Source organism: Oryx dammah, unplaced genomic scaffold (assembly GCF_014754425.2).
Source record: "Oryx dammah isolate SB20612 unplaced genomic scaffold, SCBI_Odam_1.1 HiC_scaffold_4, whole genome shotgun sequence".
Taxonomy (NCBI): Eukaryota; Metazoa; Chordata; class Mammalia; order Artiodactyla; family Bovidae; genus Oryx; species Oryx dammah.
In genome coordinates, this window is record NW_024070188.1 from 2,957,956 (window position 1) to 2,974,565 (window position 16,610).

At 38.3% G+C, this 16,610-nt stretch overlaps 1 protein-coding gene across 4 annotated transcripts in view; it reads left to right on the forward strand.

Moving 5' to 3' along the window:
* MYO6 (myosin VI) overlaps positions 1-16,610 on the forward strand; it is a 159,803-nt gene that overhangs the window by 117,174 nt on the left and 26,019 nt on the right. For 3 of the 4 annotated variants that reach the window (XM_040239051.1, XM_040239052.1, XM_040239053.1), the window contains exons 17-22: positions 445-540; positions 832-1,005; positions 4,277-4,315; positions 6,122-6,215; positions 14,965-15,095; positions 15,181-15,258. In XM_040239051.1, coding sequence (XP_040094985.1) covers positions 445-540; positions 832-1,005; positions 4,277-4,315; positions 6,122-6,215; positions 14,965-15,095; positions 15,181-15,258 — 612 coding nt within the window. Of the gene's footprint in view, positions 1-444; positions 541-831; positions 1,006-1,342; positions 1,437-4,276; positions 4,316-6,121; positions 6,216-14,964; positions 15,096-15,180; positions 15,259-16,610 lie in introns of all 4 variants that reach the window. The other variant, XR_005720875.1, reaches the window with a different exon arrangement.

The following is a 16,610-nucleotide window of genomic DNA, read 5'->3' on the forward strand; positions in this document are numbered from 1 at the left end:
AAAATCAGTAGGTGAGTCCCTGTGCTGATATCAGGTGTTTCTATAGAACAATGCTCCTCAACCTTGGTCACACCTAGGAATCACCTCATGTAAATGGTTTGGTGGTTTAAAACTGCTCCAGATGACAATTCAGCAGCTACTGCTTTAGACATAAGCAGTTAACTTTATAAAACGCCTGTGATGTTTTGCATGTGCTTCTAAATAGTGTGGTTTTGTTTTGTTTTGAGTCTTATTCCTTTTTTTTTTTTTCTTCCTAGGAGATTATGACCAAAAATATTTGCTAGATTTTACTGGTACATTAAGGCTTACTTAAGGAGCAGTATGATTGTATAAAGTCTGAAAACTCCCTTTTTAAGTATTTCACACCCAGATGTTTTCTAAAGGGAGTTATTAATGTTGTATATTTTTGATAATTTAACGACTGATGTATGTATTGATTTTCAGATTCCTAGAAAGTCTAAGCTGGCAGTTCACAGGAACATCCGAGATGATGAAGGCTTCATCATCAGGCATTTTGCCGGGGCAGTGTGCTATGAAACAGTGAGTAGAACATTTACAGGGAGAAAACCATTCGATGTTAAAGCTGCGCTGTACAATACGGTAATGTCTAGCCACATCTGGCTTTTTAAAGTTAAGGAAAATTTAAAAGTCAGTTCCTCAGGACCCCGCCACATCTCACGTGCCCTATGTCCCCGTGGCTGGTGGTGGCTGTATTGGACAGCGCAGACGCAGGGCATTTCTGTTACCTCAGGGTGTTCTGTTGGACTGCACTGTGTTAAGGAATATTACCACAAGATGGACTGAATCGTTCCTGTCTGCTTTGTTTTTCAGACTCAGTTTGTGGAAAAAAATAATGACGCTTTACATATGTCTCTTGAGTCCTTAATATGTGAATCCAGGGATAAATTTGTCCGGGAGTTATTTGAGTCATCCACAAATAACAACAAAGACACTAAACAAAAAGCAGGAAAACTTAGCTTCATCAGTGTGGGGAACAAGTTTAAGGTATTTGTGGCAAACATATTGTTAGAATTTTTTTTTCTCTCTTACTTCATTAAAAAACTGTGTTTTACACTATCCAGGGGATAATGTAGTTCACTCTGAGAAACCCCACGAGTGAGATTCAAAGAGCAGACTCTGAATTGTTGATGTTTGTATACAAAAGAACATAAAGTTGCCATAGTGACGGAACATACAGAAATCTTGTAATTTTATGAACGTGTTCTTCCTTGGTGCTTAACGTGTCTGATCGCTTCTCCTAATGTTCTTGCTTCTGCTTACTGTCTGGTTGACCTTCAAACCTTCTCTTTCCCACGTGTTTTCTGTTTCCTTCCTCATTCAGCAGTTTTGTTGTAGCTGGAGTAGTCCAGCTCGAGATGGCTAGAGAGGCCTAGTTGAGTTGAGAGAGGAAAAGCAGGCACTGCCAGGGGCTTCAGGTAAATGATCGCCTTCGTGGACTCCTACTTCCTAGAGCGGCTGCCGTGTTAAAGCCCGGCTCAGTTAATGGTGCAGTTTGTAGTTCATTTTTAATGTGTTCTTTCTCATAGTGCATTTTGGGTGTGCATATTACACTAAAATTTGATTGAAGCTTTTAATAACTTCCATGAAAGGTAAATACTTGGTGTGGCAAACCCGTCATATTGTTTGACACTGAAGAACACTTCATTTGTTTCACGGATTTTGGGTCAGGAATTTATTCCTTGAGGTCTGACGGGATTGTCGCATGACGCATCTAAACAACGGAACGCTCCTGTTTGGTTCTAACGGTTGAGTATTTTGCATAGAAAAAGATAATTTAAAAACTTTGTATTACTTTTAATGAATAAAGGAAAATGAATAGGTAAAAGAAATAGAATTAATTTCTCTCTTATACATTTCCACAGTCTTGTTCCATTTATAAGAAACCTGCATATGCCTTTCATTTTGTATACTTCAAATATTAAAAAATGTTTTAATTAGGAAGAGTATTTAATTAAGACTCAGAATATTAGGATACTGATAATCCACCGTGGATTCCTGAAATCCACTGTGGGCTGAAATGGGCTCTAAATAACTAACTTGATAAAATCATGGTTATAAAACAAAAGCTGAAGCATAGATATAAGAGAAAGCTTGTCACATATTTTTCAGGTGACTGAATAAAAGGTCTTAAACTCTTGTTAATTAATTATGAATTTCTTCTCTTGAGTATTCTTTCTCTTATTTAGATATTCTTAAATTCTTACATAAACATGTACTGACAGATTGGTTTAAAATAGTACATTAGCCTGTATGAAATGGAGAACATTTATTAGGTATTTTCCTGCTGCTGCTGCTGCTGCTGCTGCTAAGTCGCTTCAGTCGTGTCCGACTCTGGGCGACCCCATAGACAGCAGCCCACCGGGCTCCCCGTCCCTGGGATTCTCTAGGCAAGAATACTGGAGTGGGTTGCCATTTCCTTCTCCAAGTATTTTCCTACATGATATATTAGTATTGCTGGCAAGAACACACTTGAAATTTTAGACAGTTAGTATAAATAAAATAAAAAACATTCTTAAAATTCTTTGGGCTAAGGTATTTTATGTTAAGACTTTAAGTGCTTAAAATTGCTTAAATGCAATATGATGCATTTTGCACGTCAGACTACTTGAAAACTGTAACTAAAAGCTGTAACATTATTAATAATAAAATTTCAAAATGTTCTATTGTGATGCTTTGAAATGAAATAATAGTAATTCTTATTTTTAAGTATAGTAGAATAGTTTATTAAATTCAAGTTATGTGTGGCAATAAAACAGGCTAGCATTTACATTACTGAGCATCACTGAGAACCAGAGGCTTTCCAATGAAATGTGACATTTTCAGGTTATTGAAACAGAACTCTTTTACTATTAGTGTTTTAGAAAAAGTTTTTTTTTTTTTTATGAAAATCTTATTCTTTTATCATATACAGGAAGAATTGTATGTTTTAAAATAAAATACAATGAAGCCTGAGTTGCACGAGGCTGCTATGCCTTGTTGTCTTTGACCACTAGCCTTCTCTCTTCTCTCAGATACTGTAGTTCACTTTTGCTGCTTCTCGTCTTCATTCTCACTTTATCTCCATTTTGGGGGAGAGTACTGTGCTATGGATTAGGAACCATAGGCTTTGTGACAGTAGTGGCTCTTAACACTTGCTCTTCACTTGTGTGCTGGTCCAGACTGGTTAAGGTTGTCAAAACTGTGGCAGCCAGATAAGTGGGTGTATTATTTTAATCTAAATTCATTCTGTTTTTATAACTTAAGCCTCTAATGTCTGAAGTGTGCTGGAGTATCGTGCTTAAGAGAATGAACCTTGGTGTTAGGCCTTTAATCTTGGTTTTGCCTTTACTAGCTCCATGATCTTGGCAAATAATTTATCTCTCTGGGCCTCAATGCTTTCACCTGTAAAATAAGACTAAATATCCCTAATTAGAGTTGTGCAGATTAAACTAGATAGTACCTGTGAAAAGCTTTGAGCAGTGTCTGACTCATAGAAAGCATTCAGTAAAGTATACCTATTATTATTACTAAATATAGCTATAGGTAGATATGTTAATTTATATTTTGTTAAGTAGTACAATAAGCATCCCAGTATAAAATCAGTATAACAGTTTTACACAGTTTACTTTGCAGAGAAGTAAAGCAAATACATGATTTTAATGTACTGAGCCAGAGTAAATTATAATTACTTAATATTTTAAAAAGGAAAGCACAGTAACTACTTACAGTGTCCATTGTGAATTTGACTTTGAGAAAATTGTCCTAGCCTTTAAAAATAATTGAAATGAGAGATTTTAAAACAGTAAAGAGGCTTTCAACAGGTAGGCAGCTGGTTTCAGTTATGATAGGTATTACATAAAACAGTCCCAATATATAGCATGAGTGGATATTTTAAACACACCCTCATTCATAATGGAGTGTGACACAAGCTACACCCAGCTTGCTACTTATTCACATACTGTTCCGTTGATTCCTTTTTGAATGTGTCACACCTGCATTTTCTTCTTTCATTGCTTGTGTCCTTTTTCCTCATTCACCCCACCTCCAAGCCTGCATGTATGTTTTCTAGTATTGCTAATTTTCAGTCTTTTAATTACACAGTTCTGTATATTTAAGTTATTGTCCTTGGTGTTATGTATTAGCCATACATTTTTGCATGTTACTATCTGTTAAAGAGATGTTGTAGATGAGCATTATTGCATGTTGAAGAGTTAATTTTTACTTATGGTGTTGTGTACTTTTGCTTTCTGAAATAATGAAATGATTTCTTCTACAGACACAGTTAAATTTGCTTCTGGATAAACTTCGAAGTACGGTGAGTATACTTAAAAAAAAACAGGGTTTTTAAATGGTCTTCTTAAACTATTATTAGTAATCATTAAAATAAGCACAGTAAACCTGGAATAATTAAAAATTTATTTTAAAAAAATTTCCTCATTGAAAGAAAATCAGTTTTTAAAATGGTTATCATTTTGGTTAGGTTTGTTCTGAAGACAAGTCAAATGTATGTGTGCAGTCAAATTGTTTTATAAACATAAAGAATTCTCTGAATGTTATTAAGATTATCCTGTAGCTTCAGGAGAGTGAAAATAATTAGTTATTATAGAGAAGGAAGATGTATTTTTTAGGATTAAAGACAGTGCATGTAATTCATTTTCATTTTATTTCTCTGGTGGTAACATTCAGTGTTGCACGACAGCGTGACGTGACAGTGTTGATATGGAAAAAGTGGACGTAGTATTTTTATGCCATAGAATAGAGGCAGTAGTTCCCCAGAGACTTTTTAAAAAACTGGACATTTTAATTCCCTCTGTTTGTTTAAAGAAAATTCACCATAGAAAGAAATTTGATATGTGGCTTATGTTAATGAAGCATGACTTCAGGAGAAGATTATTTTTTAAACAAATCCACAGAACTTAACTATATACTCTTCATTTTCAAGTAGTCATTTTGAAAAGCCAAATATTTATTCTCTGTGCTATTATTGCTTAATTTATTGTTAGACTTGCTTTTGAAACCATTAAGAAATTCTCTTAAATATCTTCATTGTTTGCAAACATTTGTCTCTTAAGGACAAAACTTCTTTGAAAACTAAACCTGATGAGGTATTTTATTTTTATCACCCAAACATGATGCCACTGTAAAATGACTGTTATAGTTGTGATTTTTTAAAAGGCTTTTCTAAAAAGTATCTAAAAGCGTTTGCAGTGAGCATGATTGTTGATGTAACTGTTCAGCTTTGCAGGGTGTGACTGCTTGGAAGAGAAGCCGTTACTTGATGTTCAATGTATTAGCTTCAGTCCCCAACAGTCTCACTGTGTGCATGGCAGTGTTCTCCCTGCCTCATTCCGCATAATCTGGTAACTGACTCTAAATGAACGCCTTTAAGCTTTTCAAAATACATACCATTTAACAAAACTTTGAGATGTTCAGTAGTGCAGCTCAGGGACCTATTGTATGTTTCTAAAACAGAAAAATGAGAAAAGTGATTTTTGTTTTTTTAATACTTTGCCCTAAATTTTAAGAGGCATAATTTTATTTGCGTATCTTGTCATAGGGCAGTTTTCTTATCACAGCAGCATAGCACATAGTAGTGAAATCGCTCAGTCGTGTCCAACTCTTTGCGACCCCATGGACTATAGCCCACCAGGCTCCTCCATCCATGGGATTCTCCAGGCAAGAGTACTGGAGTGGGTTGCCATTTCCTTCTCCAGAGGATCTTCTCGACCCAGGGATCAAACCCAGGTCTCCCACATTGTAGGCAGATGCTTTACCGTCTGAGCCACCAGGGAAGTCACATAAATACATTTAAATGTGGAGTATAATCACATGTATGCCATCCTATGAAATATATTGTTTAAATATATTGAAATATTTTATTATGAAAGACTTCTTTTTTACAATAACACAATTTTTGGCACTCAAATATAAAACAGTATTTTTCTAACATTATTACTATATAAATGCTTTACACTGTAAAAGTATGCTAATTTAAGTTCCCTAGTGATTATTTTAAGAGAGGCTCATAACTTAATGATAATATTCTCTGAAAGTTGCTGGAATTCTTAGAAAAATAAGAATGCTGCATGTATTATGTTTTAAAGTACCTTTATTCTTCTAGGGAGCAAGCTTTATTCGCTGTATCAAGCCTAATTTAAAGATGACTAGCCATGACTTTGAAGGAGCTCAAATTCTGTCTCAGCTTCAATGTTCAGGTATTTCTCTATTTTATAATCTATGTTGGAGTGTATCAAGAGTCTTATTTAGTTCAAATACAATTTAATATATCCAGTGTTTTCAGATAATTCACAACTATCTTGATTATTTTTAAGCACAATAAGACTTTTATATTCTTTTATTTATAAGGAAAGAAAGGTGAACAAATTATTTGAACAATATTGGTGTTTAGTATCATTTCACAATAATCTTTTACCTCATTGAAGTATAATTTATAAAAGCTTTTCAACTGTGGAGAACAGTATGAAGATTCTTTTAAAAACTAGGAATAAAACTGTCATATGACCCAGCAATCCCACTACTGGGAATATACCCTGAGAAAACCATAATTGAAAAAATATTTGTACCCCAGTGTTCATAGTAGTTGTGTGTGTGTGTGCTCAGTTGTGTCAAACTCTTTGCAACCCCATGGTTGGTAGCCCACCAGCCTCCTCTGTCCCTGGAATTTTCCTGGCAGGAATACTGGAGTGGGTTGCCATTTTCTACTCCAGGGGATCTTCCTGACCTGGGGATTGAACACATTTCTCTTGCATTAGCAAATGAGTTGTTTACCACTGTGCCACCTGAGAATTCCACCCCCTGGGCACCCCGGTCCCCGCAGTGTTCATAGCAGCACTCTTTACAATGGCCAGGACGTGGAAACAACCTAGATGTCCGTCGACAGATGAGTGGATGAAGATGTGGTGCAGGTACACAATGGAATATAACTCAGCCATAAAAAAAGAATGCATTTGAGTCAGTTCTAGCGAGTTGGGTGAACCTAGAACCTGTTATATAGAGCGGAGTAAGTCAGAAAGAGAAAAACAAATATCTGTTAACACATACGGAATCTAGAAAAATAGTATTAATGAACCTCTTTGCAGGGAAGGAATGGAGACGCAGATACAGAGAACAAGCTTGAGGACACAGCAGAGAAAGGAAGAAATTGAGATGAATGGAGAAAGTAGCATTCACATATATACACCACCATGTATAAAATAGATAGCTGGTGCGAAGCTACTGTTTAACACAGGGACCCCAGCCTAGCGCTCTGTGATGACCTAGAGAGGTGGGAGGCTCAAGAGGGAGAGGGAGGGGTTGTTGTTCACTTGCTCAGTCATGTCCGACTTTTTGTTAGCCCATGGACTGCAGCACACCAGGCTTCCCTGTTCTTACCTATCTCCCAGAGTTTGCTTAAACTCATGTCCATTGAGTCGGAGATGCCATCCAGCCATCTCATTCTCTGTTGCCCACTTCTCTTCCTGCCTTCAGTCTTTCCTAGCATCAGAGTCTTTTCTAATGAGTCTGCTCTTCACATCAGGTGGCCAAAGTATTGGATCTACAGAATCAATCCTTCCAATGAATATTCACGGTTGATTTCCTTTAGAATGAACTGGTTTGATCACCTTGCTGTCCAAGGGACTCTCAAGAGTTTTTTCCAGCACCACTATTTGAAAGCATCAGTTCTTAAGTGCTCAACCTTCTTTATGGTCCAGTTCTCACATCTGTACATGACTACTGGAAAAACCATAGCTTTGACTATACGGACCTTTGTCAGCAAACTGATTTCTGCTTTTTAATATGCTGTCTAGTTTTGTCACAGGTTTTCTTCCAAGGAACAAGGATCTTTTAATTTCATGGCTGCAGTCACCATCTGCAGTGATTTTGCAGTCCAAGAATATAAACTTTGTCACTGTTGCCATTTTTTCCCCATTTTTTGCCATGAAGTGATGGGACCAGATGCCATGATCTTCGGTTTCTGAATGTTGAGCTTTAAGCCAGCTTTTTCACTCTCCTCTTTGACTTTCATCAAGAGGCTCTTTAGTTCTTTTACACTTTCTGCCATTGGGGTGGTGTCATCTGCATATCTGAGGTTATTGATATATCTCCCGGCGGTCTTGCTTCCAGCTTGAGCTTCATCCAGCCTGGCATTTTGAATTATGTACTCTGTGTAAGGTAAAGAAGCAGGCTGACAACATACAGCCTTGACGTACTCCTTTCCCAATTTGGAAGCAGCCTGTTGCTTCATGTCTGAAGGGGATATATGTATAATTACGGCTGATTTGCACTATTGTATGGCAGAGACCAACAGAACGTTGTGAAGCAGTTTTCCTCCGATTAAAAATAATTCAGAAAACCAAAAAAACTCTTTAGCTGCGAACCCAGACCTCCTCTGTGGTGCTTTCTGTGGCTTTCTTTCCATGGCTTTCTCAGTCCCACAGCAGTTCGTTCCCCATGTAACTGGGTCAGGTTTTGTTGTCCTTGCTTCTCACTCTACTGCTTATTAAAAACAAACACCACAGTGCCCTTGAGATAGGACAGACATGGCCAGGTGAGGGGTAGAGAGGACGGTTTAACCAAGTGCAGAAAAGTTCCACGGGAGCCAACGGCATTGTGCTGTTTTCAGTTTTATTTTTTTTTTTTTACAAGTAATAGAGTGAGAAGCAAGGACACCAAAACCTGACCCAGTCATGCAGGTCAGGGGCCAGGACTTTTCTTTATCCTGTGCCCATCCGCCGTCCTTCTCATACCACCCCTGCCTCTCCCAGGACACGGTCTTTCCCTCCTATAAATTCAGTCTTGGGACACTTCCTGAAACCCTCTTGCCAGCCTGACTCCATTTCTTGCTCCTCTTGGCGGCAGATTCATTAGAAAGCTGAGGTCGCTTTAGCTTCAGAGTGCCTTGTTTATATGGGCTCCTTTCAGAACCCTGTACCTGATATATTCTTTGTAATTTATAATTTCATAGTTATTTCTTAGAGAGCCCTCCCCCAATTATATAAGCTTCAGTTCAGTTCAGTTCAGTCGCTCAGTCGTGTCCGACTCTTTGCGATCCCATGGACTGCAGCACGCCAGGCCTCCCTGTCCATCACCAACTCCCGGGGTTTACTCAGACTCATGTCCATTGAGTTGGTGATGCCATTCAACCATCTCATCCTCTCTCATCCCCTTCTCCTCCTGCCTTCAATTTTTCCCAGCATCAGGGTCTTTCCAAATGAGTCAGTTCTTTGCATCAGGTGGCCCAAGTATTGGAGTTTCAGCTTCAGTATCAGTCCTTCCAGTGAATATCCAGGATTGATTTCCTTTAGGATGGACTGGTTGGATCTTATTTCAGTCCAAGGGACTCTCCATCGCCACAGTTCAAAAGCATCAATTCTTCGGCTTTCATCTGTGTCTACCCCTGTCGATGAATGGTTTTCTCCTCATCTGCGTGGAGAAGGTGGGCAAGGCAGATTGGTGCTGTTGTAAACTCATGATCACTAACCTTCAAAGGGCTCTCATACTGACCCACCGAGTTTCCCTGGCCGGCAGGTTTTGTTTCTCCCCTGAGACCAGTCTGACTCACCCTGCCCTGAGCCTTTGCCAATAGGCAGCCTCACCTCTTTTTTACTCAAAAGCTGAAAGCCTGTGTGCTGCCTGTACTTACCTGTGTGCTGCCAAATATCTTTACCTGCATACCTTCCCTCCTGATGGAAAGTAGAAAGTACCTCTTTTCCTTATTGAGACTGTAGTGTTTTGGATTCATCCCTCCCTGCCTTCTCAGGAACCTTGAGTATTGATGACCTGTACTGAAGCTCTGAGACGGCCTCTCCCTCTGAACCTCATCTTCTTTCCCTCTCACCAACATTTCCTTCCCACTTCCTCCCCATCGCTGACCTTACTTTCTGTTCTCCAGGTTTTGCTTTTCTCTCCTAAGAATCTTCTCGCTTTCTCAGTTTCCTGCCTTCCACTCACTCTTGAGCCCAGGAGAAATCAGCTTCCACCAGGGTGATTCTGGGTAGGATCTCTGGTGACTCTCCTGATCCTGAATTAGGCGTTTCTTTGCAGACCTTATCTAGGTGGACGGCAGCAGCGTCAGGCTCCGCTCTGTCCCTGTAACATCGCCTTTCCTTGGCTTCTAAAACAGCATGTGTCCCTGCTTCTCCTGAATGCTAGGCCATTCCTGCCTGCTCTGCAGGGTCGTCTTCTTCCACCTGGGTATCCCTTGTTGGGCCTGTTCTGCTTCTCACTTCTATCAGTGCTGTTTGATGCGACTTTCTGGGGAGGTGGAAATAGTCTGTACCTGTGTTGTGCAGTATGGCAGCCACTAGATACTTGTGGCTGTTGGGCCCTTGAAATGTAACTAGTATGAGTTAGATACTGAATTTTTTATTGTGCTTAATTAAAAAAGATTAAATAGTCACACGTGACAAACCTAGACAGTGTATTGAAAAGCAGAGATGTTATTCTGCCAATTAAGGTCTGTATAGTCAAGGCTATATGGTCTTCCCATTGGTCACGTACGGTTGTGAGAGCTGGACCGTAAAGAAATCAGAACACCGAGGAACTGATGCCTTTGAACTGTGGTGCTGGAGAAGACTCCTGAGAGTCTCTCGTACAGCAAGGGGATCAAACCAGTCAATCTTAAAGAGAAAACCCTGGGTACTCACTGGAAGGATTGATGCTGAAGCTGACACTCCAGTATTTTGGTCGTCTGATGCAAACAGCTGACTCACTGGAAAAGTCCCTGATGCTGGGAAAGATTGAGGGCAGAAGGAGATGAGGGTGTCAGAGGATGAGACGGCTGGATGGCATCACTGATGCAATGGACATGAACTTGGGCAAACTTCGGGAGAGGTTGAGGGACAGAGAGGCCTGGCGTGCTGCAGTCCATGAGTCGGACACGACTGGGCGACTAAACACCACCACCAAGTCACATGTGGCTAGTGCAGCTACAGAGCACGTGTCCAGCAGCTGCCGCACTGGACGGCCTAGGCGTATGTTCTCAATCTAAGGCTCCCGAAGCCCCCTTCCATGTGACCTAAGGAGTGTGTCTTTTACTCCTTCAGGTTTGCTGAGATATGATTGACATGCAGCATTGTATAAGTTCAAGTTGTGCATGTGTTGATTTGACCACTTATGTATTGCAAAATGGTTACCACCATAGCGTTAGCTCAGAGTCCTGTTGGGCCACGTAATTACCACTGCTTGGTTGTGGTGGGAACATTTAAGATCTACTCTCCTAACAAACAGTGAGCCTTAGGACTCCCTAATTCAAGCTGTCACCTGGCTCTTTGCTGAAGTTTCTTAACTGTCCTTGCATCTGCTTGGTCTGTTCTTCACATACGTCCAGAATTACTGCCTTACAACTCAAACCTGAGCATGGCTTTTTATTGCTTGACTTCTGACTCTGGTTGGGGTAAAGAGCAGAATTCTCGCAGCTTATGAAACCCCTTGTGATCTGGCCCGTGGGCCCGTTTGCCTCTGTCTCTGCTCTCCAGTCGCTCTGGCCTTTGTTTCAGTTCCTTAAATGCCCTGTATTCCCTCCGGTCTCGGGGCCTCTGCATCTGCTGCTTCCTCTGTTTGATAAACTCTCATCTCCCCTTTGTCTTTGTTGTTCACATCTGAGCTTGGTTGTCCTTTCCTCGTGAAAGCCTTTCTTGATGCCCCAACAAGGAAGGGGGCCCAAGTAAAGGGTGCCAAGCACTTTCATTTCAAAGTCACAGGTTTTATTTAACTTCTCCTTTCTCTAATCTGTAAACTCTTGAGGGCAGAAACCGTTCTGACTTGTATGCACGTTCCTGCTTCCTGGCAATGCAAAGCATATACTAGAGTTAGTAAATATGTGTTGAATGAAATACACAGGCTAGGAAATAAAGATTTATTCTTGACTGATTTTAGCAAATACTAGAAAGTTAAATATGGCAACCCACTCTAGTATTCTTGCCAGAGAAATCTCATGGACAGAGGAGCCTGGTGGGCTACAGCCTATGGGGTCGCAAGAGTTGGACACAACTTAGTGACCAAACCACCACCACCAGAAGGTTACATAAATGATGTCTGCTTTATTCCTACATATGTATAGTTGTGTTTTTGTAATGTTTTCTTCAGATCATTTTTGCTGGGAGTCTGGTTATTTTCCTCATTTAAATTTCTCTTTAGGATTTGGTTAGCCTAACATAATATCATTTACTTCCTGCTGAGCACCCAGTGTCCTGTCAAGTCAAGTGTGTTTGGATTTAGCACTATGCACTATTAGATTAGCAGAATGTGGGCTCACTGATGCTTTAGCTGGGATTCCTCTTTCAGTAAGCAGTTCATTTTAACAAAATACGTTGGCAGTTTAATAGATGCCACCAATTCATAATGGTTTGATTTTTTTTATATAATTGCAGTAAAATGGCTTAGAATTGGTAATTGTATGACTAGGTAATGAGAAAAAGCAAAAAAATTTACCAATAACTGGTAGAAATAAAAATAGTTGTGATGCTTTTAAAATAAAGACATCTAAGATTGGAATTCTCCTTTGCCTTTCCATTTCTATTTTTTTCCCAATTTAAGGAGAATAATTAATTTAGGACAGCTTTTACTAAAGGGACTATCTTCTGATCAGCCAGCCCCAGGGAAAGTAGGGGAAAGGAAGAGAAGGCAGGTCTTCGTTTAACATGGGGGCCGTGCTCCCTGCATGGCAGCAGAGAGGGTTCTGAGGATGGCCAGCCGGGACTGTGCCAGGAGGCTCCTCACTAGACTCCGCTGAGGAAAAGCCGGGCATGGGGATCTCTAGAAGGAAGGGTACTTGGTTGGGTGATTCTTATATTTTTAAGCCTCAGGATATCTTTAGAGTAAATTAGCTTCAAGTGTGGAGAAAGCAACCACAGACTTGGTAATTTGTTCAGCTCCATGAAATTCTCAATGAACTTCTGTGAGCCACTTCCTGTGTGGTCTGCAGCGGTAGGGCAAGCCAAGGGACTCCGACGATGCTCACACTTCTAAGGGTGCTTGCTTATTTGATGTACGTGGGCAACAATTCTGACAGTACCAATTAAACCTTATTTTTATTTCTCCAAACAGAGCCAGAGCCTCAATCTAATTCTGGAAATTTCTTTCCATAAGAACAACTGCCTTTATGTGTTCCATTATATTAAGTTAAATTTAATATTATATTTAATTTAGTATTAAACTTTATTTTATGATAATATATAACATGTTATATATTATAGTAATAAATATAAATTATATATTGTATATATTATATAATTATATTGAAAATTATAATAGTTATATATGTTCACTGTAACAAAAATTAAATGGTACAGAATAATATAAGTAAAAAGAAGTCTCACTTCAAAAAGGTGACCATTTAACTCTGTGCCTTGAACGTATTTTTTATATTTGCTAAAGCTCTGCCCTATTATTTTTAATTAATATATCATATTCTGTCATATGATTGAGTATAATTTGATTAGTATTTAAGTTATTTCTGTGTTTTGTTTTACTAGCAATGACCCAGTGAATTTATAGACCTTCTCTATGTGTATCTTTGCCCACATATGTGACAAGTTGTAGGATAGATTCATAGAAGTGAAAAATCATCAAAGTGGTAACTGTTATTACCATTTAATATTAATAATATAAATACTTGTTCCAAATTGCCATCTGAAACTGTGTCACTGGTTTACTCTCCCACTAAGAATGTACATGTGTGTTTTCCTACACTGTCATCATCCCTAAGTATTATTGGGGTTTTACACCTTTGCCAGTCAGATTAAAATTCAATCTGATTGCCTATCTCTCTTTCCAGGGAGATTATTTTAAAATAAAAACCTACCCGTTTAAGAATACTTTATAATTTTATTTTGCTAATTTAAATTTTTGACCAGCAGAAATTTATTTTGGTTATAAGGAGTGAGGTACAGATCTGATGTTATTTTTGTTTTCCTTATGTCTAACCATTTGTCCTAACACTTTTTATTGAATAATCTTATTTTCTTCATTGATTTAAATAGTCCTGTAGACTGAAATCCATGTCTTTTTATAAACAAACGTCCTGGTATTATCAATAGTTGACCCTTTTCTTATGCTGTTCCTGCCATGAAAAGCTCACACTGACTCAAGGCTCAAATTAGTCATGTACTAAAGTTATACTGAATGTCGATAGTCATCCTGTAGACTCTTTACCCCGGTAGACTAGCTCCTTTGAGAGGTGAATGAAATGGGGGTCTTTAGAGTGACATAGTCTTCTGTCTTCTCCATTTGCTTCAAGCGCTGGTGAGAACCAGGAAATATGTTTGACTTCGTCTTGGAAACTCTTAATCTTATTCCAGAAGTAATCTCAGAACTTGGAAGATAGCCAAATGCAGATTTTTGCCTTCTATACTGTGACACAGAGGTTTCCAGCAGAAAAAATAGATACAAACTACATTTGAATTTTCAAGAGACCAGTAGTTTATCTCTAGAAAATATAGTCAAGCTAGTTTTACTTTATTTTCATTTTCTTGCAGTTTATTTTATTTCTAATATTTTGCCTTACACACAGGGACACAATGAACATCACTTGTAGATATCTTCATTTATGTCTGCTGGAGAAATCTGTGTCATCACTAAAACAGAAAATATGCAAATATGCATGTGTTTAAATTTGACAGATTCTGTAGCACTGCTCTCAAAATCCTGAAGCATCTTTTATTTCCAGAAATAGTGTATTAAAAAGTAATTTCCCCCCACAGTCTTAGCAGCACTAAATATTATCAACATTAAATATATTTTAAAAAGCTAGAGATGAAATTTGGTGGCAGTAGTTTTTAGGTGGTGGATAAGTTGGGAACATAAGCATGATGTAAGTGTGATATTGTCTATGTAATATTTCATTGCAGATAATTTCTGTAAATTATCCCTTTTAATTTGTAAAATTTTTTGATCATTTGCAAATTATCTTTGGACTTCTGTATGGTGATTGGGAGTAAAACTTGTGTTTGTTTATGAATCTAGGTATGGTGTCTGTCTTGGACTTGATGCAAGGCGGTTTCCCATCACGAGCTTCATTTCACGAACTCTACAACATGTATAAAAAGTATATGCCAGATAAACTTGCAAGATTAGATCCAAGACTATTTTGTAAGGTATAAATACTGCCTAAATTGAGATTTATTAGCTATAAACTCTTTCTTATTAATTCCTAATAGGCATTTAACTTTTATTTTTCAGGCTCTTTTTAAAGCTTTGGGCTTAAATGAAGTCGACTACAAGTTTGGGTTAACTAAAGTATTTTTTAGACCTGGCAAGGTAAATGCATTTTTATTTTTAACTGTAACATAATTAGTATGGACAGTTGGAGTCAGTGAATATTTTTAAGTGTTTAGTGATTTATTTTATTCTTAAATTAGATAATCACTTAGAGCGTGCATATATATATGGGACGCACATACACAACATTTTCCCGCTGGTGAGAAGTTTCCAATGTATAGCACTCTATAGAGGTTTCGTTTCTGTTTTTTTCCCTCTAGCTTTGGAAGTATTGGAATCAGAGGATCGTTTACTTGAATTTTTTACTTACAATAAGGGTTAACCAGGAATACTTCTATTTTAAACAAGTTGAAAGGTTTTCTAAACCATTGATTCAGTCTTCAGTAATTAAAAGTTTCACAGTACTTTTGAGTGTTCCTTGTGAGAACGAGATCTGTTAGAGCATGATAGATGTATGCTGCTGCTGCTGCTAAGTTGCTTCAGTCACGTCCAACTCTGTGCGACCCCATAGACGGCAGCCCACCAGGCTCCCCCGTCCCTGGGATTCTCCAAGCAATAACACTGAAGTGGGTTGCCATTTCCTCCTCCAATGCATGAAAGTGAAAAGTGAAAGTGAAGTCGCTCAGTCGTGTCCGACTCTTAGCGACCCTATGGACTGCAGCCCACCAGGCTCCTCCGTCCATGGGACTTTCCAGGCAAGAGCACTGGAGTGGGTTATAGCATATAGAAAATTAGACTGGAGTGTGTGCTGACTTCTGTCACATCATAGAAGGGATGGCTGTATGCATACTTTTATACTAATACAGTTTTCTTAGGCTACCCATAGTTTTAGTATTTACAGATTCTTGCAGTGGTCTTGTGCTATGATACAAAATTGAGCTATGGAATATTTCATGACTAAATACATACGATGCAGAAATACTTCCCATTCAGTCTATTCATAGTATTTTCACCATTCTTGACTTCCTTAATATTGATTGAATATTGCTTTCTCATAATTTTAAACACAATTATTATTATGTAATAGACAACTATACTTGTTTGACTTAGCAAAATCATTCATAAATATCTCTAGTGCCTTGAAGGCTAAATTAATCAGATAAATAAATCTGATTTCACATTTTGAGGCATGAGATGAAACCTGTGTAATGCATTACCAATGTATGCCCTTTCCTATGAATATTTTTACTGCAGAAAACCTGTATCATCTCTTATCATAAGTGGAAGCAAGTTAAAAGAAAATGAATATATAAGTATTCATAGTTGGCTTAGCTGTAATCATACATATTTATCAGAAACTCAACATTTCTTATTTCAGATCTGTAATAACTATTTTAGGGATTTATGGCTTGATAGAGAAAGCACTTGGTTTTATCTGCCTCCAGAAAAAT